Consider the following 23,120-nt stretch of genomic DNA (forward strand, 5'->3'; position numbering starts at 1 on the left):
CAATTGAACTCATTTTTTGTGTTTAATAAAACTCATTTAGTTCTTAAAAAATATCAGTTTATGTGTACAAAATTATCCATTTATTGAATTTAAAACTACTCAGTTTTGAAATTAAAACCTACACCGATTTAGATTTTGGAACTATCAAGTTTTTGAATAGAAAAATATTCATTTTTGAATTTAGGACTAACCATTTTCAGAATTTAAAAGTACTCAGTTTAAGAATGGAAAACCACTCAGTTTTGAATGTGATGTTAGCGTAGAAAGAGAGGTTTGTGCCAGTAACAGTCAGAACAAAACAAAACTTAGGTTACATTCTATCTGAACGGTGTCTGATTATATTTATTTTTTAAGTATATTTTGCTCTTTTTTGTGATGCATAATCACTTGATATTTTACTCTCCCACAAATTTCCTGATGACACGAACAACCTGAAAACTTTTGGTTCCTTAGAATGAATAATGAAAAAAGTTTATATGTGTACCTTAAAGCTTTTTAAAATGTCCGTGACCACCTTCTCGGCGATTTTCTCATTTTTTAGAATCACTCAAACAGCCACAAGAACAGATAACACGGCCGCAAAGGCTAAATAATGGCGCACAAATGTTGAATCATGGTGCCGCCTTTTCACTCGTGTCAAATAACGGCGTCGTTTTTTCATGCTTAGTACTCAACATTGAGTTATAGTGGTAAATTCAAAAATGAGTTATTCTAGATTAATCTAAAATCAGCGTAAAAATTACACAGAATCACCAAATGCGGTATTCATTTTTTGACGTTTCCATGCAACTTATGAAATTGAATAAAAACTAATTCATTCGCCGTGTTACTTTTCACGAGCGTGTACATGGGCGAAACGTCATCTAAGACCTTTCGAGCAGTTTTTTATTCTTCATTTAAAAATCGAAGGAAAACGATAAACATTTTTTAAAAATCATGTTTTGCTCAGAAAACGCGGCCTTTTCAAATGATATATAAAACTGGTATAGCTTTAGGACCCAATTGAAAACCAAGTTATCGAAGAAAACTCATCCTTCCCCTGTACCGTCATCGTTCCAGAAATGTTGCACAGCTCTTCACCCGCTCGATATGATTTGACATTTTACTCGACCGGCTTTCGATATTTTTTTAATTTTTATGCTTTTCACGATATCGCCCAGCGCTAACCGTATCCGGTCCGGGTTTTGACGTTTGCGTACGACGAAAGCGAGAAAAGGGTCCGTCGTCGGTTCGGTTCCGAATAAAACTCAATTTTTCGCATATTCACGCGGAGAATATTGGCCGCGAATTATCGTAAAACAGAACACACTGTTTACGGCTTAACTTTGTGGTGAAAATTGAGGCGGGGCTAAGTGGAAAACTAGTGAAACATTGAATTTTTCTCAAGCCCTCGAAAAGTAGCAATTGTGAAGAAAGGTGAAAAAAAGTGCCAGCAAGTAAACTGCAAGCGTCGAAGTGCGTATAGTGGCTGTGCCCTGAAGGGTGTGCCGCAGGGAGGATTTCCGGCAGTCTGCCAACGACATTGAGAGCCACTTAACTCTACGTGCGGCTTGGTTTCGTTTACCATTCGAATTTCGAAGAAGTGACAGAAAGAAGAAGACGAAATTTGTCGTAGCTTTTTCCTTTTGTTTGCGTGCTGTTCTTCTTTTCCGATCAAGTCTGAAGCCATCGGGAAATAGGAGTAGCGAAGAAAATTTCTGACTGCTGATGAGAATAGTTCGCTTACGGTAGGGCAAGCAAAGTGGTAGCAAGTTTTATTTTTTCTTCTCAATCGTTTTGGTGTTAACTATCGTCTCGTAACCGAGCGGAAAGTGTGCTACGATCGGAAGTATGTACCAGCAGATCGTCGCTTGATACAGGGCACCATTGTTGTGGAAACGAAAAGCGTGAACATTTGTGCCGCAGCCCGTCGTTCACAACACAGCCGGAACGATGTTGTCCCCCAGTGCGGTGTGTCATGGATCATACTAAAACGGTGAGCGTTTGGAACTTTCTAGGCTTGGTGTATTCTATATACAGTTTGTTTTCTTTTATTTTTCGTGAACAAAAAAATTAAAATATGCATTAGTCTGGCTGTTGCCATATTGTCAGCTCGTTGGGGCTTACAAGATTGTGATTCATACTGAGAATTTTACACTTAATTATATCGCAAAAAAGTATGGTGACTGTCACAGGTTGTGATAATCATCGGTTTTGTTATGCAACTTTTCACTATACTTTTATAGGATAACCTTAGTTTGATTAAAGTTACAAAAAAGTTCAAAATCATGTGCAGGGATATTGAATTAACTGTGCTTTCAAGGACCAAGCAGGCTAAAGGGCGATGAAGTAATGAAATATCGTACCTTGTCTGTTTGTCATCGTCCTAACTAGCGCATATAAGACAGTTTAGCTCTACTGGTGCTGACAGTACATAAAAGTTTCCGCTCGACTACATCCTCTCTGGATCGGTTTTCTGATATACAGCAGCCGAGTGGAAGATTGCAATAAATCAGATAGACTTTCTTCGATGAAACTGTCGTCATAATTTGCCTTCACGTGTCAAGGTTTCACTCGTATTACGCTGGGGGTTTATACCTTTTAAGGGCGTATTGCCTAGATGTTTTGGTTGATTCTTACACCTTTTCTCAGGGAAAACAATTGTAACGTCAAAGACGATACGCACAAGATGACATGACATGTCATCCAAGGGAAATAATAGAGTCATGCTACTTATTTAACATAAATCAATTGGAAGTGAAATTTTTATCTTTTCAACTTTTATTTGAAAAGGGTCGATTTCTTTTTTAATATTTTTTCTTTTTGTTTTTATTCGAAAATTAGTACATCTTGAGAATTTCAGTGAAAGAGTTAAATGTGGAAAATTGATTGCTAGAATACTTTTATCTCACGTTAGGAATAATATCAACAGCTTATAGCTACTTTGCTACGATTGAAGAAAATCCGTTGGAAATTGACTGAGTTTTAAGCAGATAATTTTCGTGCCGCTCTTGATGCTTTCGATTTTTAGTTTGTACTCTATATATGTTGCAAGACGTAGTTCTATGTCAAAAAAGGGTTGAGAAAGAATCAGTTGAAGCTATTTAGTAAAATAGTTTTAGTCTAAATACCCAGAAAAGAGTGTAGACGTAGTTGATGAGACATTTAGAAAAAACCTCAGGCAACGTTGAAAAACCAAGAGAGAGAAATAAATTTTATAAAGCCTCTGGAATTCAATGTGTGTATTGTGTTCCTATACACTCTACGAGGAACGCATAAACAGATTTTTTCGTAGTGTATGAAATCAACGAGTCGTTATTTTGGAGTAGTACAAATAACGGGTGGTAACTAATAATTTGGAATTTTTTTCTACTGCTATCAAAAAAGGTGGATGAACTTGAAGAAAAATTGATTTATTTATCGTGAAGATTACATTAATTATGAACTCACAAAAAAAATGAACATTTGAGAAAGAGCCGTTACCGGCCTTCCGACGAAACTTTGTTATGATGCCGGAACAAGAGCATTGTAAGGCCTCAAGTTCGCTTTTCGAATGCATCTCTTGATTTTATCAATCAACTGTTTGCAGTTCGTTGATCTCCAGTTATTTTTGCTCCGAAGGAACTCAAAATCCCAAAGAAATCTTCGATTGGACGACACTGAGGTAGATTCGTTGGGCTGCGTATTTGGGGTACAAATGGAGTCGCGAACTTTTGTGTTTTTTTTTCTAGTCAAAACACATTTTTCGTCGGTATGGTATTTTGGGAGACATGGAATCATAATTTTGTTCAAACATTCGTTTAAAAACATTTCGATTGATAGTCAAGCCACTAGGATTAAATCATGATTTGGACAAAAAGGAAAAGGTCCTTTTCTGTCCACTACTCTTACCGGTCTTTCACTACCTTCCTGGTGGATTATTGTTGAGGTTTGCAGGAAATCATGCACAATAGAAACCGGAAGTTTTTCACTTTCAAAATGGTTTACTGTGAACTTTTCTGCAAAAACTGTGCAGTTCAAAACGCTTGCGGACGCAATTTTGAACAGAACTGGACATGCATAAACAAAACAAAAAATACTGGCATAAAAGAAGAGAAAGTGTTTCAATTAGGGGGGCAATGCTTGTATGAAAAAAATTTCAGCATCGAATTTCGAAAATCGACCATTTTTTCTCGAGATAACACCAGATCTTGTCGTTTTATGCATCCCGAAGACATTTGGCATCGAAAAAATTTCCCAATTTTCCCAATACCCTGCACACCCCCCTGGTAGATTTTCGAGGGTCGAAAAATCACAACTTTGAGCGCTTAAGGCACCCCTAAACCATGTCCGATTGAGCTAAAATTTTAGACAGATGGGTTTTTTGGACCAATAAACAAAAGGTACATGTTTGGTTTTAGAAATTTGACATAACCCTTTTCGCTGCCACCCTAATATACATACTCTTATTTCTCTCTGAGCGTATTTGTTGTGGAGAATGAAAGCTTCTAAAAAAATCCAAATTTTCAGTTGTAACGGGTGACAACGGGTAAAAAATATGTTAGTCGAAGCTTCCAGAAGCCAAAAGTTTGCCTAGATCTGCATATTGGTAAATCAGCGGTTTATCCTGCAAAAAAATATATCTTTCAAATGCGTGGTTTTTGGGAAATGCATACACCCGAATGAAAAAACCTCCCAAGTTTAGCAAACTTCCGTTTATCTACTTCTGTTTATCTACTTCCGATAATCTCAAAAATAGAAAAAAAGATGAATTAAGCACAATAGCTATATACTTACTATTGTGACTGGAGTTGGTACCTCTAATTACGTAGGAATAGAAAGTAAATGATTTCATTTCTTCTATACGACTTCATGATTAAATATATAGTTTTGTCTTTAATAGTTGACTGTAAAACAGTTGATTGAAATCGCCGGTTCAGATTATAGCATTCCGTAAAACAGGGTGAATAGAAACAGTGGGGCGAAGAGCAACAACACTTCTGAATTTAAAAAATCTTATCACATGTCTTTGATAACATTAAAACATCACGTGGAAACATTTTCTCGGATAGTGGGTTAAAAACACTACTGTCAGTTTGTTTAAAAATTCCAAAATGGAGGCTCAAGTTCAGAGCGTTTCCGAGTGTCAAAAAACATTGCTTATGGAAGCCATTTTGTTCCACTTTGAGCTTGTTTGTGGGCTGTACTGGGTCGGTACTAAAGTATTTCAAGTTTTTACAGTGAATTTGAGGATTGTTGTAATATGTTTATCAGTCTTTCACTTATGTTGTTTGTGTAAAACTCCCGACACATCTATATACGGGGCGAATAGAAACAACGTCATAGCGAATATGAATATGAATGCAATCATATTTTTTATGTTAAGTGATGCCTGAAACATGTTTTGTAAATCCTCAGCCCATCTTGATCAGGGCTTTAAAACAAAATGGTCCAAAAATGTAAAAAAAACCGGATCCATTCCGACTGATGCAAGCTGTAGAGAATGTTAATGAGAATGTCAAATTACGTAACGCTAAAAATCTAGATTTTAGACCCCCTCAATAAAGCTACGTCATTATCTAAAGGGGAGTCTGACTTTGTGACGAAATGCTACAATGGGGGTGGAGGGGGTCAGATAAACCTTAAAAAAAGCAACGTCATTTATACACGCTCCCTTAGCAGAATGTATTAAAAACCTTTAGCAAATAAATTGTCCTTTACGTGGTTTTCAGAATTTACGCGTTTTATTTTCACGCGGAATTCGCAACTTCCGCGGTTCATTTTACAGATTTCTTTACGCCTTTCGTATTCCTTGCGTGAAAAGAGACTTTAGTATAATAGCAGTTCTCAAGGCTTGAAATGATAGAAAACTGATTTCAAAGCATTAAAAGCAGCCAGAATGATTCTGAATGAAACTCAAATTCATGAAAAAATGTTCTGAAGGCTCGAAAAAGCAGAAACTAACCCTACAAAATGCCGAAAACCACCACATTAATAGTACATAGTTTGAAATGACAGATAATTGTTCCATAGCTGTTCCATAACTGTTGTTCTAAATAAACTAAAAATAATTTAAAAATATTCCGAAACCATGAAGCACGCATTAAATTGCGTTCCTCAGCCTCAAAAGTCTAAAGATCATCAACAGCAAATTGATCTTTGTAAAAACTAAATAGTAATAATAACAAAAAATTAGAAGTCTTACAAAAGTATATTAGTTTAACTCAAATCGATCGGGAATTTGGGACTGAAAATTCGCTTGGAAAAGAGTAGCACACGAATTTTTATCAGCTGCGGAAACGGTTTGATACCGCAACAAAAATGAATTCAACATTAGAGCATGAGTCGAGGTATCTACACTAGGGTGGCAGCGAAAAGGGTCATGTCAAATTTCTAAAACCGATCATGTACATTTTGTTCAATGGCCCAAAAAAAAGATCTATGCTAAATCTCATCTCGAAAAATCACGACTTTGAGCGCTTTGAGACACCCCTAAATCATGTCCGATTAAGCTGAAATTTCGCACAGATCATTTTTTGGGCCAATGAACAAAATGTACATGTCGGTTTTTGAAATTCGATGATGAATTTTTTTTTTCATACAAGCATTACCACCCTAATCTACACCTTATATTAAAATCCCGTTCAAATAGAAAAAAGAGAAGCATTAGGATTTAGTTTTTTATCAATTAGAAGAAAACGTCAAATATGCGGTGGTGTCTTGATGAACACCACCTTCTAACTTTTTCATATATTCAAAAAGGTTGCAACCTATAAAACATTCCAGTTTACTTGTCGGAAATTTCCATCCAGTTGGTGTAGCCAACAAATTCAGCACCACGTGGGTGTCATGATTGTATGGCGATGGCGATGGAGAAAGCAGCTGCCGAGTTGGCGGGAGCGGTGCGCGTTATTCACAAACAGTACAGATTATAAATCTGCAATTGGGTGTCGACATTTCAGATAGGCCGAGCAGGGTGTCCTACAGAAGGGATTTTCTACGGGCATTTATGTGAATTTACGAGCCACTTGCCCACCTAGATTCTATAAACCTGGAATTAGAAAAGCTGCGTTCTCCTAAACGCTATTACACGTATTTTTTATGCCAGCGAAATAGTTCTATGGGGTAGTTATACATCCGTTGCTTGTTGAAACTTGAAGCGGTCAGTGAGATTAATAAACACTGTTTGGCAAAGCAGGCGTATTTTAGTGACATGAGATTAGATTAGTGGTTAGTGAAATTTACCGATGAACATCTGAAATAGGTTTTTCTGAATCCAAACCCGAAACGCCTGTTTTACTATATTTTGTGAATAATTTTCGTACCCATAGCAAAAAAGATTGGGTTTGGGGATTTGATTTGAAGGTTTCCGCATTAAAATGCGGCAGTTTCTCGATCATCACGACCAATTTTTTTTTTAAAAAATCACAGGAGGGTTGTATGCAAAGCCACGACCGCAAGGTTGAAGTAGGATACTTTTACAAGAAAGATAACCCGGCTGCTTGCGTGTCAGTCATTTATCAAAACTAGATGGCTCATGTAATGTCAAAATGAGTCAACTTTTCATTGAATGCATACTAGTACCGGCAATTGCACAAAGACTGCATTTCACCAAAGTGCCTCACTGCATCAGCTGCTATCGATGCTGATACCCGCTGGAACTGCTACGCTATCCGTAGTCATGCCACAGTTGTGGCCGCTTTCCGCTATCGCTGGTATCCACTGCACTGCTACTGCTGCTGCTAAGGGAGGACTGCTGTTGTCGCTGTCTAGAACTATTATGAGCGGCTCCGGCTGAAACAGGCTCTTATATAGGCCAAGTAGCATGTTTTCAATTGCAAGGTATATGATCCTGTCGACCGTGCTTGGGAAGCAAGCATATAACGACCAATCAGAGGTCGAATTTTTCGTTTTGACAAGGCTTGACTATTTTCAATAGTACAATAGTGTGAATAATAGAATTGCAATTATCTTATTTTGGTAAGAATCTTAGAAGATTTTCCAATCTATTGCTGCATGAACGAAAGAAATCCATCGAATACTAACCGATTTATTAGCATTTGAAATTGGACATATTTTTCACTTTTTTCGGTTTTAGATTTTCATTTCACATCCCTATGTAGCCGAACTTCCTGAGAGAAGTATTCTACTTCAACAAGGGGAAAGCTTTCTTGTAGTCAGTGGGTTTGAGATGAATCAAAAAACTGGAAACGCTCATCTATAAACACCATAACACTTCGAATGCGCAGGTTAGACGTAATCGATGTTATGAATCAAAGTTGGAATAATCGGAAAGAACTTTCTAACTTTTATCACTTCACGTTTATTGCTGAGGGAGTATATAAAGAAACATACCTTATCTCAAAAGGCTCTCTTCTGTGTTCGAACAATGAATGACCTTTACCGAATATTTATATGTGTGTGCGGGTGTTTACTTCATCATAATAGCAACATTATTTCTCACGCACACATGCACGCCTCAGGATGCCACCTTAAACAAGTCCATACCCATTATAGTTGTAGTTCGTAGATCAAAAAGTTTTAATGGTCATTTCTTCCTTTTTCTCTTTTTTCTTTCTCTTCCGTTTGCGATCTCGAAAAATCGAAACCGACTGAAACTACGAACGAAACAAAAAAATGAAACGCTCCCGCTTGCCTGACCTTGAACCGAACTGGTCAATCTGAAATGTCCTTGTCCTATATAAAACGAACAACTCCATCCATCGTGAACCGACCGAACGACGGCTACTTTGCTGCATGTTGAAACCCAATCCGGATTCTGAATTGAACCGGAAGAAGCCGCACGAGTGTTACGAGTTTCTCGATTTGACCGACGTTGATGATTGCGTGAAGAACGCACTGGCTTCCACTCTGTATACTGGGCCGGCTTCAGCTGGTGTTGGGGGTGGTGGTGTTGGTGGTAGTAATGGTAACGGAAACGGCGGTGACGACAGTAATTCAGGTGGCTTCAAGGGTAATCGCAAGCAGTATCGCACCCGTCGGAGACAATCCAATGCGTCCTCTGTGATGTCATCATCGGACGGATCTGGAGTGTACGAATACATTCCGTACGATACCCGTCGGTATCCAGCCTATCCGCATCTGGTAACGGCCACCTATCCGTCCAGTCATTCTGCGGGTCTGCCGGAGTATCATCATAGTCCCCAATTTCCGTACAGTGTAGCTCCGATCATCGTAGATGGTTCCAGTGGATTTTATCGGCACTCATCGACAGCTCCGACGAAGCGAACCAGCCATTCGCGATCTACGGATCACGCGGTCACTACGGGAAGAGCATCGCACCACTACCATCCGCAGTCACAGGTGCCGCCACCATCCTGGTCGCCGGTAGTGGTGGCTTCTTCCGCCTCTTCCGCCTACACACTGCCAAACAGTTCTGGTAAGCGGTTGTTCCTGCTTAACAGAGATTTTTGTTTCCTTCTTTTCTGTTGTTTTCTGTTGTCGTTAATCTATTACTTTTTTATCTTGCTTTCCATTGTCTTGTTTTCTTATAGTCGAACACCTCTAGAATGATTAAAAAATGTATTTTTTCTATCATAACCAACCATCACTCCACGTATTATTTCTCCCTCTAAGTGCGCTGCTTTCTGCACAATTGTATTTCGTGTTTAGCAACTAGAATATAGTCTGCAATACTTTTTCATACGCTCTTTGTAACAATTTAGTTAGTGTCTAGTCCAGCAAAGACTAACCCAAACCAAGCGTATAACGTTTCCTATTGTTCTATCGTGTCCTATTTGTAATTTTGAATTATTTTGCTGGTTGGTGTTGCCTGAGTTAAGCTGTTAAGCAACTTCAAATCCCAATCAGCGAATTGTGCCTGTGTTGTTAAATTCAACAATATGGAAGTGGAAAGTAAAAAGAACCGATTATATATTTGGTAGTTTCTATAAACATGATGTATACATTAATGTTACATGTACCTAATGATAAAGTAATCCATCTAGTTTATATATTATATAATAATACGGTGACTTTCTGTTGTATTTCAGTTATGAAATTGCGTGAGTTAGCGGTATAACACACCAAAGACTTTTTAAATGGCATCAAAAATCCGATGAATATCGGTTTTCGTGGCAATTCCGATAAGTCTCGACTAGATTTGATTTCCTTTGATATTTCAAAAATATTGCTGTGTCCTGTTCGAGTCGAATAGCCAACATTTAAGACATCCGACGGAGCAGTTCGATATGCACATTGAAAGCAACACAAGGAACAAGCCTGCAAGATGCTAACCGCCTAATCTGTAAACCGTCAAAATGAGACAAATTAAAGTGAAAAATTTCAACAAAATATCCCGAAACCACCGAGATTTGAGCTGAAAAGTTCGCCAAGACGCATTTTGTTTCAAACAAGTTACTTAATGGGAACTAGGTCCTTAAACATTTCTATGACTGGGATACTGTTAATCACCAGGATTGTGGTAAGCGCCGTAGTGGAACTAAAGGGTGTTATTAACGATTAACGCAAATTTATGATATCACCAAAATTGAAAGCCAGTCAAAGTCCCGCCAGAAAGATTCTTATGCGGAAAAGATTTCCATCTTTTCGGAACAGCACGCAACTAAGACGACCAAAAGACGTTTCCAAAAATTATTCAATAAGGTTCTTACGAAGTATGAAGAATTCATCCTCATAGACAACGAATAGCACGTGAGGTGAATCATGACCAGCTTCCCGGACTAAAGCTCCATGAAGGTCGAGGTGATGTCCCTAGCAAGTTTGAATTTAATTTCGCTGATAAACTCTGCCAAGAAATTCACAGCCCAGGTTTCCGTGAAAAACAAGGCTATAGGTTTCAAAACAAGCAAGAGTACCTGAAAAAAGTAATTTCTCTTATGCTTGTAAGTTGACCTGTCAAGTTTTGACAAACTTTTAGTAAGTTGCTACTACAGTGGTATCGAGACAATGGGGTGGATTTCTTTGAGAGGAAATTTAACCAACCCAGCTGTCCTCAATTGCGCCCAAATGAGAAAAAATGGGCTGTTATCAAACAGAACAACAGAGGCGAATGGCGAAACCAAATGGCAGATTAGCTTAGGTAAAAGACCACCCAAAACATGATGAGTAGTATCCGTAAAAAATTACTTCCTGTCGTCCTGCTACCAGTTGAACTGTCTTCATGAAAACACAAAAATATAAACCGCAAAGTTATTACTATGAGCAGCGGTCGGAATCATTTAGATAGACTCCGATTGGTCCGAAAAATCAGACAAGGTAATAAACAAAACACCCAGAACTGCAAGTTTACAAATTGTCGTTATAAAGAATGAAATTCTTCATTCATATGTAGCGATAAGTAGTTTCCTGCTTTCATTTGACACAACCTCTTGCTAGGAAGCAAGCCGATGTTGCCAAAAATTATGCGCTGGTTCTGAACAATAAACCGTCAAAGACGAGGCAAGATTGTTAAAGCCGGTGCATAACGCCGATTCGCATGAAATATGGAATAATTAGGAATGATACCTATGAGAGCAGTATAAAGCAGAGATAAGAAGCGTTGCTATGAAAATACAGATTATATTCGGCGTGTCCTATATATTCTTTGACTACCAACGCAGCGGAAAAGTGATATCATCAGGACAAAAAATGACGAGAATCCCTAACGGCAGATGAAGTTGAAAACGTTTTGAAAGAAGAATATCCAAACATAAACTGAGGAGATGAGTCTGACACCATCGCACAAGTCATCAAATTAGAATAAATAAATGTTATTACTAGCTCCCAAGTTAACGACACCGAATTACGTTTCTGAAAACGCAAAAAATAAATAACCAAATTGGGCAACCAAAAAAAATACGGAGACCATGAAACACAACAGTTTGCTAATAAGCATGTTGCAGATATTTAATATAACATATTTATTTTAGGTCGATGAGACCTTTCAGTTTCGTTCATTTTGTGGCTTGACCAACGATTCGTTCCCGGTTCGCAAAGCAAAAAAATCCATCTCCTAGCTTTTTTTTCAAATGGTGATGATAGGTGTACTACTGAACTACAGCACCATGTTCTAACACCCATTACATTTGATTCGTGATCAAATTACCATAGTTAAATTAAAAAATTGCTAACTAGAATATTTTTTCAAACATCATTTGGACCTAAACTACAGAATGCACATGTGATATTACTGCTCGAGCAAGCATGATGCATGATGTCATCCACGATATGACGAATGTTTACGTTTATCTATTGACGACAGACAGAGAATCCGGGCTAGCTTACGGGCTGCGATGAAAATTTTTTATTTTAATTTTGACTGATAGTCGTATCACACAGTGGGGACAAACTGCACGTACTTTGCGACATCATTGACCAGCTGGGATTGACGAGGGATGATTCGATACATTTTGCTCAAGATAATAAATTAAATTTTTCTGTCGAGCCGATGACGGCCGACTGTGTCTGTACGTAGGTCATCGTAAAAATGAAATACATCATAATAGTAAGTCGTTTCTGGAGAAGGATACGCATCAAATTCATTCCGAACGTATCTCTTAGAATTTAATGAATGAAAGTTAACGTAGATTTTACATATAGCAAATTTCTTTATTCCACGGAGTGCGGGCAAAACTGCCGAGGAATAATAAAACGTCATCGTCATTTAAGATGCAAGTAAGAAAGAGATGCCAGATAATTGTTTACGAACTTAGCACGTGCGGTGGTGGGTTGAAGCTGACAAATTTTTCAGTGCGCTTCGGGCAGCACGCCAGGTCAAAACTGGGTCAAAATCGAGCGAAGAAAGAAGGGTTTTGACAGCAGTTAGTGCGCTTCCAGGTCAAAACGAGGTGAGCTGGTGGAATAAAGAAATTCGCTAATAATAAGAATAATTATTTCATCAATTTAATTAAAAAGCTGGTAGTTTTTGTAGGAAAGCTTCGAATAACGGGGATATTATTTCCACGCAGTAATTGAACATTTGCTTTTGTTATCGCTAGCTAATTCACGCGGCAGAAAAATTACTTTCATTTAAGTAGCTCGAAGGGACAAATCGACAATGATCCATTACCCATGAATCATTCTTCTCCGTGCACAATGGGTTAAAAATCAACCGAATATTTTTTTCTTAAATATTTTTAACGATGCATCTAATTGTGTACTTTTCACTCTATTTCCAGCAAACACAAGCCTAGAGACGCCTTACACTGAATTTGACGAGTGCGACCATCAGCTCAGCTGCCCGCCCGGCTGCTATCACGTTATTGGCGATAGAAACTTTGTCCCGCCAATAGTAGACACTTCAACCGCAACGGCTGCATCTACACCGGTGACGACTACTATGCCTCCTCATACCACCAATCCCCAGTATCAGTCGCAACAACAGCAGCAACAAGCGCAGCAACAGCAGCACCAACCGCAACAACAATCACAAAGCCAGACGCAAACATCACAGGTCCAACCAGGGAACGGTCATAATGTAACAGCGAGTGTTAGCCGTGGTGCCGGCGAGCAGCAAACCATTGTAGCTGCTCCCTCGGCTTCTCATCAAGCCATGTACCCATCGCAGCCGATTCCGACAGGTTATATGGCTGGTGGACCGCATGGAAATACGATGTACCCGATGCAAGTCATTCCTCAGCCTTTGCCGGGAAACGTTTACGTCAGCAATCTGACCGCAAATGTTAATGTGCATGGTTTCATGCCACATGGAATGCCTGCATCCTACATGACAGCAGCAGGTACCCCTCCGGGACCAACTACAGGTGCGTTCATCGCCAGCGAAGTGCCCCCCGTTGGTGGACATGAAATGATAGGGCAGGTAATGGGGCCGCGTGGAGGCGACGCGCGTGGAGCGATCAGGCGTACTGGCAGAAGTAGCCGAATTGGAAGTGCACCCCGACCGCGCGGTACCTTTGTGCCACACCACGTGGCACAACAACCTATTGTTGTTCAGCAAGGACAACCACAGCAACCTATTCCACAGGGACAAAATCAACCGCAGCAACAGCAACCGTCAACACCACAACCACAGCAGCAGGGACAAAGCCAGAGTCAACAGACGCAGGTACAGCAACCACCACAACAGCACACACCGGAGCTCGTTCAGCATCCGATGACGATGGAACCGCAGCAAATGATGAGTCCAGCACAAGCTTACGGATACGGTGGCGGATATTATTTCCCATTACAGTTCTATCAACCCCACGTTCAAGGTCATCACCCGTCGGCACAACATGCAACTGGAGCACCGATTTTCCAAGTGCCGATGTACCCAACACCAATGTACAGTTACTCGCCAGGAGTCATGTACCCGGCAATCTATCCACCAGAATATCCCATGTACGACGACAAAGGGGATGAACATAACCCTCAGCAAGCGCCGGAAGAAGTCATGCATCCAGCAATGTGGCAACCACCAACAATGTTGGAGTATAATCCTGATTCGGCAGAGTACCTTCCGCATGAGGATGACGGTGCGATGATGCAACCTGTGCCACCCACTATGCAGCCAATTGCTCACGTTCTCGACCCCAATGTCCCGAATTTCACCATGCAAATGGGACCTCCAACTCCAATTCCAGCGGATGCCGAGTATGAAGACATGACTCCTGCTCCATCCGATGATTATAACGTTATCAACAACAACGCTATGATGTCTCCCTCTGCCAACCTGATGTCGTCCCCATCTTCGAATGCTTCGTCACAGCAAAATTTGACCCAAAACGACATCTACATTGTGCCACAGCAACAACCGCAACCTCAACTTGAGTCTCAACAGCTGCAGCAACAGCAACACGCTCAACTCATGGAAATACCACCTCATGAGACACAAATCATTCATCACGATCAGCAGGCGATGATTGACGAAGAAAACAATTACATAATCGAAGAAGATCATGACCATCAGGTGCTATATAGTCAACCGATGAGTCCACCACCACAACAACAGCACACTCACAGTCAGCCTGTTCCCGTCGAGAATTGCTATAATCCTGAACCAGTAGTCATGCAAGCACAAACACCAATGCAACCTGCTGAGCCACCAGCGGCGATACTAACGCAAAGTTCACAAGTACAAGAACCATCTCCGCCGCCACCGGTACCTTCCCTCATACAAACACCAGTCGCTGTTGCACCCACAGTAACATCCACACATATTCCAATACCATTACCGATAACAATAACCCATGTACCCCCACCTCAGCTCAACAAACCACCTCCACCGATTCCAATAGAGTTCTTAAAACTCGAACAGCAGCAGCAACAATTACAACAACAACAACAACAACAACAGCAGCAGCAACAACAACAGTCTCATTCGGTTCTAAGCGACCCTACCAATAACTCGAAAAAGAGAACCAGTGAGGTAGCCTCTGTTGCTACACCTGCCATAGTCAACAATAAGACTGGCAGTAACAGTGGAGAGCAACACAAGCCTGTGCCAAGCAATCAGCACCATAACCAGCAGGGAATGGTGACTAGTAGCAGCAAGAGTCAAACGACTACTGCCGAAGAAATGGCTCGGCTGACCAGAGCCGTTCAGGAAAAATTCGTCCTAAAAGATGACCGCCGTAATATGGCCTACAGAAGCACCTGGTCTTCGTCTTCTTCGCATCTTCCAAACACCACGATTTCTTCGTTCACATCCTCTACGACCACCGTCGTGCAGCATAACACTCAGCAGCAGAAGAAAGCAACCGCTTCCGTCTCTGTTTCGGCTATCCCAAACAAGGAGTTCACTAGTATCAGCAGCAGCTCTGGCATGTCGGTCAGCTCGACCAAACCCTACTATAAGAACACCTCACCCGTTCCATTTACCACACTGAAAACTACTTCCGCCCCTCTGTCGATGCAAAAGCAGCAACCACCACCACTTGCGCCACAGAAATCTTTCACTTCGCTTGACCAACAACCGCCGCCGCTAACGTCCTCCATGATGGGCGGTCCAATCATGGAATCGAAAAAAGTGGAAGCAATACCTCATCGCGAAAACCCAATGCCGACGCCTCTTCCACCTCCAGGCCCGCCGCCGCTACTATCAGTACCGCCTCCGCAGCCTCCCTACGCGCCAGGTCCCACCTCCTACGCACCTCCTCCAGTAACAACGGCCCCGCCCACTGCCATGTCCTGGGCCAGTCTGTTCAACTCATCTTCGTCGTCGTCCAATCTGTCATCGTCTATTCAACCGGCATCCGCCAGCAGTACTATCATACCACCACCGACAGCCATCAACTCTCCAGCGCTTCCAACTCCGTCTCCTTTCGCACCTAGTTTCATTCCCCAACTGCAGCGGGGTCAGCACTCGTCATCAACACCATCGTCAGCGTCACACACCGCAGCTCTACCCGCATCAGCGCTGGACGCATCTTCGTCAAAAAAGCCCATCGCAAAAGTACTTCCATTCGATAAGAACAACAGTAGCAGCAGCAGTGGCTCAAATACAGCTGGAATGTCCTACTCCGCTGCTTCCGCACAAGGTCTCTCGTCTGGTTCCGGCAGTCAATCGACCGGCGGTGGTGGCAATAAGGGCAAAAATGCCGCTGCCCAGCAGCAATCGCAGCAGCAGTCGTCCACCTCCAGACCGGAACAGTTGGACGAGAATACGCTCAAGCTCGGTGGTAAGTGTTCAGTTGGGTTTTTCATTGCTTAGAAAAACTGTCCAAGAACCATTCAGAACAATTAAGCCGTTCGTGCAACATAATAACTATTCCAAATTTGTTTTCGATGGTAAAAACCTTTGGAGCAAATGAGTTAAATGAAAAACGTTGTTTTTGGATCATGTTGAATATTTTTTAATCGCAACAACAATCAGTTTTAAGTTGCTTTGGTAGATTGAAGATCCATTTCGGAGCACCTTTTTGTAGATTTACTAAGTATGTTTCTAAAGCACAATTTGTAATTGGTTGAGTTATGAAAACTAAAACATGAAGTCCAAAACGTACGATGAATTTTAAGCATTAGTTTTCCTTTGATGGTGATAATTTTGACAGCAACTGTCCTTATTTATCCAGACTGATATGTCTGTGGCGCAAGCTGCTTAGGTATTTTTTTAGCTTATAAATAGTTATTTTCGACAAACAACGTTTTTGTCAAGTGTTAAATTGTGTCTACTGAAAAAGCTTGAATATCGACATTTGTGTCGCGCAGAAAATAACCTGATAAAATATACCAACATCATTTAAAACCCTAGTTTCCCCTATATTGCATCTTCCCATCATCCGAACCGTTAATTTAGCGGCTCTTTTAGAATGTCGTGCTGCGTCGCGTAACGGCGATCCGGAGTACGTGAGTTCGATTACTATCCTGTTCCTTAAGTTTTTTTTCGATGTCACATGAAGTCAGCAAACTACTCTTGACTCTATAGAGTAATATGCGTTACACATGTGGCAGACTAAAAGTGGTCTCTCGCGGGCCTGTCTGCCGGTCGTTCAACCCCCCTGTCTATCGTTCTGATTGACGCCCGAACAATGCCAGTAGACACGCGGTTTGGGATCCTCGTTTCATAGAGAGTTTGCCACTCTGGTCCCTTCAATCCGATTGGCACTAGAATTGAAACAGACATTATTTTGTTTGTGAAAGCCTATTTTATTGTTCTACCAAATGCAGTTAGACTAATTTTTATTTGATATTTCGATTCAGAGTTTCTAAGCGCTTACCAGATCGAGAACAACAGCACCAGTATCCAGCCACGAGGGCTAATCAACCGATCCAACTACTGTTACATTAACGCCATCCTGCAGGCACTGGTCGCCTGTCCACCGTTTTATCATCTGATGCGCGCAATTCGTTCGTTGCCGGCAGCTCGAAACAGCAAGCATCCAAAGCCATTCATCGACGCTATGTATGAACTCAGCAAAACAAACTAAATTCCCACACAAAATAAATAATCTGTTTTGTAAAAATTCTCAGGACCGCCTTGGTGTCGGAGTTTTCTACCCTACAATTGCGCTCTAAAGTTCAGCGTGATAAATCTAAGAAGGAAGAAACACCGGAGATTCACTATGATTCACCCTTTGAACCGGTGGTTATTCACAAAATCCTCAACCTTTTGCGATCGGACATTTTCCAGGTGGAGGGACGTCAGGAGGACGCCGAAGAATTCCTCGGTTGTGTATTGAATCGACTCAATGATGAAATGCTTGAGGTAAAAAACGAATCAATTTTTGAAGTGTACGACTGCTTAATTCGAAAAAATGTCTTATTATAGCTGATGAAGCTAAGCAAAAATGAATCCGAAGTCAACGGAGACGATACCGCCAACGGGGAGGTACACGGTGACGATCAGGATGACTGGAAGGTGAGTTGTTCACTCGGTAACGATAACACAGTGTCGAGCAGTCGAGCAGTAGTGTGCTGATCGCAATACTGTCGGTTCGGTTCTGCAATCAGACAAAGAGAGAAGAATATATCATCGCCCATTCTTACCCACCCCATCATCCTTAAGCCGGCAGAGCCTGAGTTTTCAATCTCATAATCTGTGGCATATGATGGGGAGATTAAAAACCAAGCTCGCCCGTGTGTAAGATGGCAGCCATAGGAACCCATGTGTCCTTGTCATCTAAGATTGGCGAGAAACAGTTTTTTTTCTTTTTATATTTCATTTATAAATCCGGTAGATATAAAAACTAACAATATTTTTTCTTTGCAGGTTATCCGTGGTAATCGAAACAAGGGCACCATTACGAGAACGACCGATTTCGGTCGCTCACCGATCAGCGATATTTTCGGCGGAAAGCTGCGATCACGTGTGCAGCGCGAAGGCGATCACGCGACAGACAACATTCAACCGTTCTTCACGTTGCAGCTCGACATTGAGGTGAGCTATATGAAACCGGTCGATAAAGTAGAGCAGCGCAGCGGATAAAATCAAGGAAAAAGCTTATACTTTTTTTCGACTGTCAAACATTTGCCAAGCGCATATTTTTTTTTTCGAGTATAAGCTTTCCTCATTCTATGTAAACGATTCATTTATTAAATATTATTGTTAAATATTCATTGATGTTCAGAGTATAGGTTCTATTAATAGAACCAGAAATAGGTGTGGAATTGTTCGCTTTGCGTTGCACTGTGGGCTGCAGACCGAATTTATTGTCATAAATTAATAAACTTACTTTGCTCAAATAATAATAATGCTTTTATTCCTTTTCTCTTTTTAGAAAGCCGCTTCAGTGAAGGATGCGCTCGATCTGCTGGTTGGCAAGGACCAGCTCGAGGGTGTCACCTGTTCCAAAACTAAGCAAGAAATTGCTGCCTGGCAGCAGGTTACCCTGGAAGAACTTCCGATCGTAATGATCCTGCACCTGAAGTGTTTCGACTACAAGATGGACGGTTGCACCAAGATCCTCAAAACGTTGGAATTTCCCATTGAGTTAAAGATTGATTCAAGTAAATCAATTCAAAATTGCGTAATCAATTTATTCTAAAAATTTATCTCTTCTGCAGAACTAATGTCTTCAAAGGGTAAAACTTACACAGCGAAACAGAAGCAGTACAAGCTGTTTGCCGTTGTGTATCATGACGGCAAGGAGGCCACCAAAGGGCATTACATTACCGATGTATTCCATGCCGGTTACGGTAGCTGGATTCGCTACGATGATAGTACGGTTAAGGCGGTACCGGAGTTCAACGTTCTTCATCCTAAGGCACCACGGGTACCTTATCTACTGTACTATAGACGACTAGATACACATTATCACGGTGGCAGCAACGGAAGCAACAGTAGCGCTGCTTCAAGTAATAATAGCTCGGGAACAGGTGCGCCTGGCAGCTATGGGCCTGGTAGTAACGCTAGTAGTAGCAACAACAACAACAGCAGCAGCAACAATAATACTAACACTAACAACAGTAACAGTGTAAATAGCAACGTCAGTTCTACTGGAAATAGTTACAGTGCAAATAGTGGATACAGTGGCGGCAGCGTTCCGAAGTAAACCTTTACGAAGGAGTCAGTGAAACAAGAATCGGTTCTACGTGCAAGTGTCGAGCGAACGAAAAAAGACGTTTTTATCTAGTTGTAAGTGTTTGTAGGTGTGCGCTTGATATATGTGTGTATGTCCCCGTATACTAAATTCCGGTTACGGATGGTGTGTTATTCCAAGCACGAATTTTGATCATTGGGACCCAGACTGTTTTAGAGGATCTTTTTCTTCGTATGCTACACTGGATGTGGAAAAAAGAACGTTGCAGAAACGCGATAAAATTGCGAAAGATCAACGAAAAAAAAAATGCGAAAAAAATAACATAAAAAACTAGTTTGTAGGTAGCTTTCCTAGAGACATGATTAGGGAAACCCGAAACCAAGAGAAAACAGTTCGTTATCGTATTTTGCGTAATTATGTAATTACTATTTCAGCTTGTTACTCATTTGAAAAGGGGCTTTGTTTATTTTTACAAAATTAATTAATGTATTGTTTAAGTTCCTCTGGGTATAATACTAATCACTTCTTGTTTCGTAAAATCGCTTTCAACTTACATCTTTTATTCGTATATTCAACAGTACCTATTTCGCTAACAGGATAACCTTATACTGATTTATTCATCATGCTACTAGAAACGACTCCCAGATGTTAACCAACGCCATAAGTACATATGATTGCACGCTGTACTCATTTTATACTTATGGCGTTGGCAAGCGCAAGCAAACACACGATTAACTAATTCTTCTATTGCACTAGTTTTCACATATTATTGCTTTAGTCTTATCTTTAATCATTTTTGTTGTAAGAAACGTCGTCTGTAATCAATTAATGTTTAAAAATGTAGAATAAAACTGTTTTTCAATAACGTAAGAAGTTTTAGCAGAATGGAAGATTTTTTTAACTGTGCGCAACACGCATCAACTTGCTCATTGTGTGATCAGTTGACATCATACAAAAACAAAATGTATCTACAAGTCCTAATGCACAGTATCGTATCTAGCGATTTTTGTACTCAATTCTGAATAACCAATTAAAACTAAAGTAATTTGGTTTTTCTAACTTTTTTTTTTTCAAATTACGCGCATCGAAGTAAAATTGAAAGTATAAATGTTTGCATGATTTGGTGAAACTTCTTACACTCGAAATACAAAAAAAAAACTTAGAAAATTGTTTTAAAATTCATTTGTATCAATAGTCGAGTGTTTATTGTTCGGGTAATTTCTTTTGTAATAGGTACCCCGAAGAACTAACCGCTTTCCGGAACGTTCAACATTTTTTTCGTAGTAAGGTAAACCCAAACTATAGGGTCACTTCGGTGTACAGCTTAAATAATTTGAAAAAAAAAAAACAAAATGCATTACGTGTGCATCAAATGAGGTAGCTCACAGCCTAAATTAGAAAAGCGTAGTCTTGGCTTCTTGAACAGTTTCGTATGTTAAGTGTAAAACTAAAAATAGTAATTTTCTTATATTCGCTTACGACTTAGAGAATAAGAACTAACCGTATGGCACGTTTTAACCATTTTGAAACATTGAACCGTCATCGAGGCGTTTTTTATTACGGGCTTAACACATAAGCAAACTATCGCTTAGGAGGGCATCTAATTTCTTTTTTTTTGTCGATTTTTTGTTTTTTTTACGAGTGGCGTCTTACACACAAAACCAAAAAAAAGGCACTTCAACTTTATTCTGAGTCAAGCTTGAAATAATGGGTCCGAATTGCTCATTAAGCTGGCGTAGAACGCGTGTAGATCAAGTAACATACGGTTTGGCACAGTCACTTAGAGGTAGGAATATGTATGAAAATTGCGCGAAAAATGAATAATAATAAGCGTTAGATTTAAATCTGCATGTAGATTTTCGAGTATAGGAGTGGAATAGAGATTATTGACGGAACAGTGTCGTATGAGTAAAGTAGAGTAGAATGAACTGCGCTTTTGATTGTCATCCTTTGTGCGAAAAGATAAACCGTTTTCTGATCCGTTAGGGCTGTGTATAACATTAATCCACGAACGTGAAGTTCAACAAAATCGCTACTTTTAACTAATATATGTATAATCTAATCATTCTAGCGCTAGGGTAAGAAGTCAAACAGGATTTATCAATATGCATATGTGAAACATTCGAAACAAACGATAGAGTTAGAACAAAACAGTAGGATCAAACAAGCTAACACTAACTGTAACGTAGTATACTAGCCAAATCATGTTTAATCTCTTAGGGAAGTGAGAAGTTCGAATACCCAACAGTAATAAAATTACTGAAACGGACATAAAGAGACTAATCGAAACAAAACATTACTAGAAACAGCAAGTTTTTTAGGGCGTAGGTTTTTTTTTCTACTAGCCGATAGTGCTGCAACAGCGGCGATAGATGTACGTACTAGGTGTAGCGACTGTTGGTGTGTCATGATCCGGTTTGATAAAAAAAGCATGATAAAATAAAAACGTTACAATCTTCGAGTTCGTACGAGTTCAGTAGATAAGTGCACTTATTAATAAAAATAATTAAACCATGTGTGGGTGCAGCAGCAAGCAAATGGCGATCATATATGAAGAAACATTCAAATTATAACATACCCCTACTATATATAATATAAACAGCGGACTATTCCGGTATAGATGGCAACCTATTATTAGAAGCTTTTCAATTATTTACCCGTATTGTAGTACGTTTTGCTAATTGTAATTTTATCTACTGGATTGGTATTCAAACATGCACTGAAGAAAACTGTTCTCAACCGTTGCTCATTTCCCTAAGGCATTGCTCTTATGTTCCAGTATAAAGATTCGTTTTTTTGTGTTTCACTATAATTTCTTAAAGACAACTAAAACTGTGTTTTTGAAAAGTTATAATATAAACACATTTAAAATAAAAAAAGCAAAAAAAAAGAAACAAACCTGACCTACAGCTGTCATAAAATTAAGTCACGTGGAAGCAAAATTCAAACAAAATAAGACTAGACGCGGCGTGCGAAAAATGATCAGAACCTAATCCGGCTGATGCTAAACCAAGCAAACAGGCAAGTTGAGTGTTGCATACATGTAGAGAAGAATCGTGGCAGTGTGCGTGTGTGTCAACGGCTAAAACAAGGAATAAATATTAGATTATTTAATATAAGGAAATTGTTTGTACGTATTCATATCACATTGACCCGACAATTTTAGCAGTGGTCGACAAAAGCGAAAACAAAATGTTGCATTGAAACTTATTTATTATTTTAAATTCCCTATAAAGATTGCCCCTCCTGGTTGAAAAGCTGCAATCTTTTATTTTGCTTCAG

General features: G+C 40.0%; 1 protein-coding gene across 2 annotated transcripts; it reads left to right on the forward strand.

The window, feature by feature from the left end:
* Window positions 1-1,177: 1,177 nt before the first annotated feature.
* LOC129721565 (nascent polypeptide-associated complex subunit alpha, muscle-specific form) lies at window positions 1,178-22,962 on the forward strand. 2 transcript variants are annotated; one of them, XM_055674288.1, is made up of 9 exons: window positions 1,178-1,975; window positions 8,755-9,358; window positions 13,098-16,538; window positions 17,560-17,761; window positions 17,830-18,064; window positions 18,128-18,217; window positions 18,569-18,736; window positions 19,077-19,305; window positions 19,363-22,962. In XM_055674288.1, exons 1-9 carry the CDS (start codon window positions 1,958-1,960, stop codon window positions 19,848-19,850), a joined length of 5,475 nt encoding a protein of 1,824 aa, XP_055530263.1. In that variant the 5' UTR covers window positions 1,178-1,957; the 3' UTR covers window positions 19,851-22,962. The 2 variants fall into 2 exon arrangements, with proteins under 2 accessions (XP_055530263.1, XP_055530264.1); XM_055674289.1 differs by having other exon boundaries at window positions 8,758-9,358.
* Window positions 22,963-23,120: the final 158 nt, after the last annotated feature.

This window comes from Wyeomyia smithii, chromosome 2 (assembly GCF_029784165.1).
Source record: "Wyeomyia smithii strain HCP4-BCI-WySm-NY-G18 chromosome 2, ASM2978416v1, whole genome shotgun sequence".
Taxonomy (NCBI): domain Eukaryota; kingdom Metazoa; phylum Arthropoda; class Insecta; order Diptera; family Culicidae; genus Wyeomyia; species Wyeomyia smithii.

Bases quoted from the DNA above. Each gene is read 5' to 3' on its own strand.
- LOC129721565 (XM_055674288.1), top strand. The intron at 9,359-13,097 runs GTAAGCGGTTGT...CTCTATTTCCAG, and splicing joins CACACTGCCAAACAGTTCTG to CAAACACAAGCCTAGAGACG. The intron at 16,539-17,559 runs GTAAGTGTTCAG...ATTTCGATTCAG, and splicing joins GAATACGCTCAAGCTCGGTG to AGTTTCTAAGCGCTTACCAG.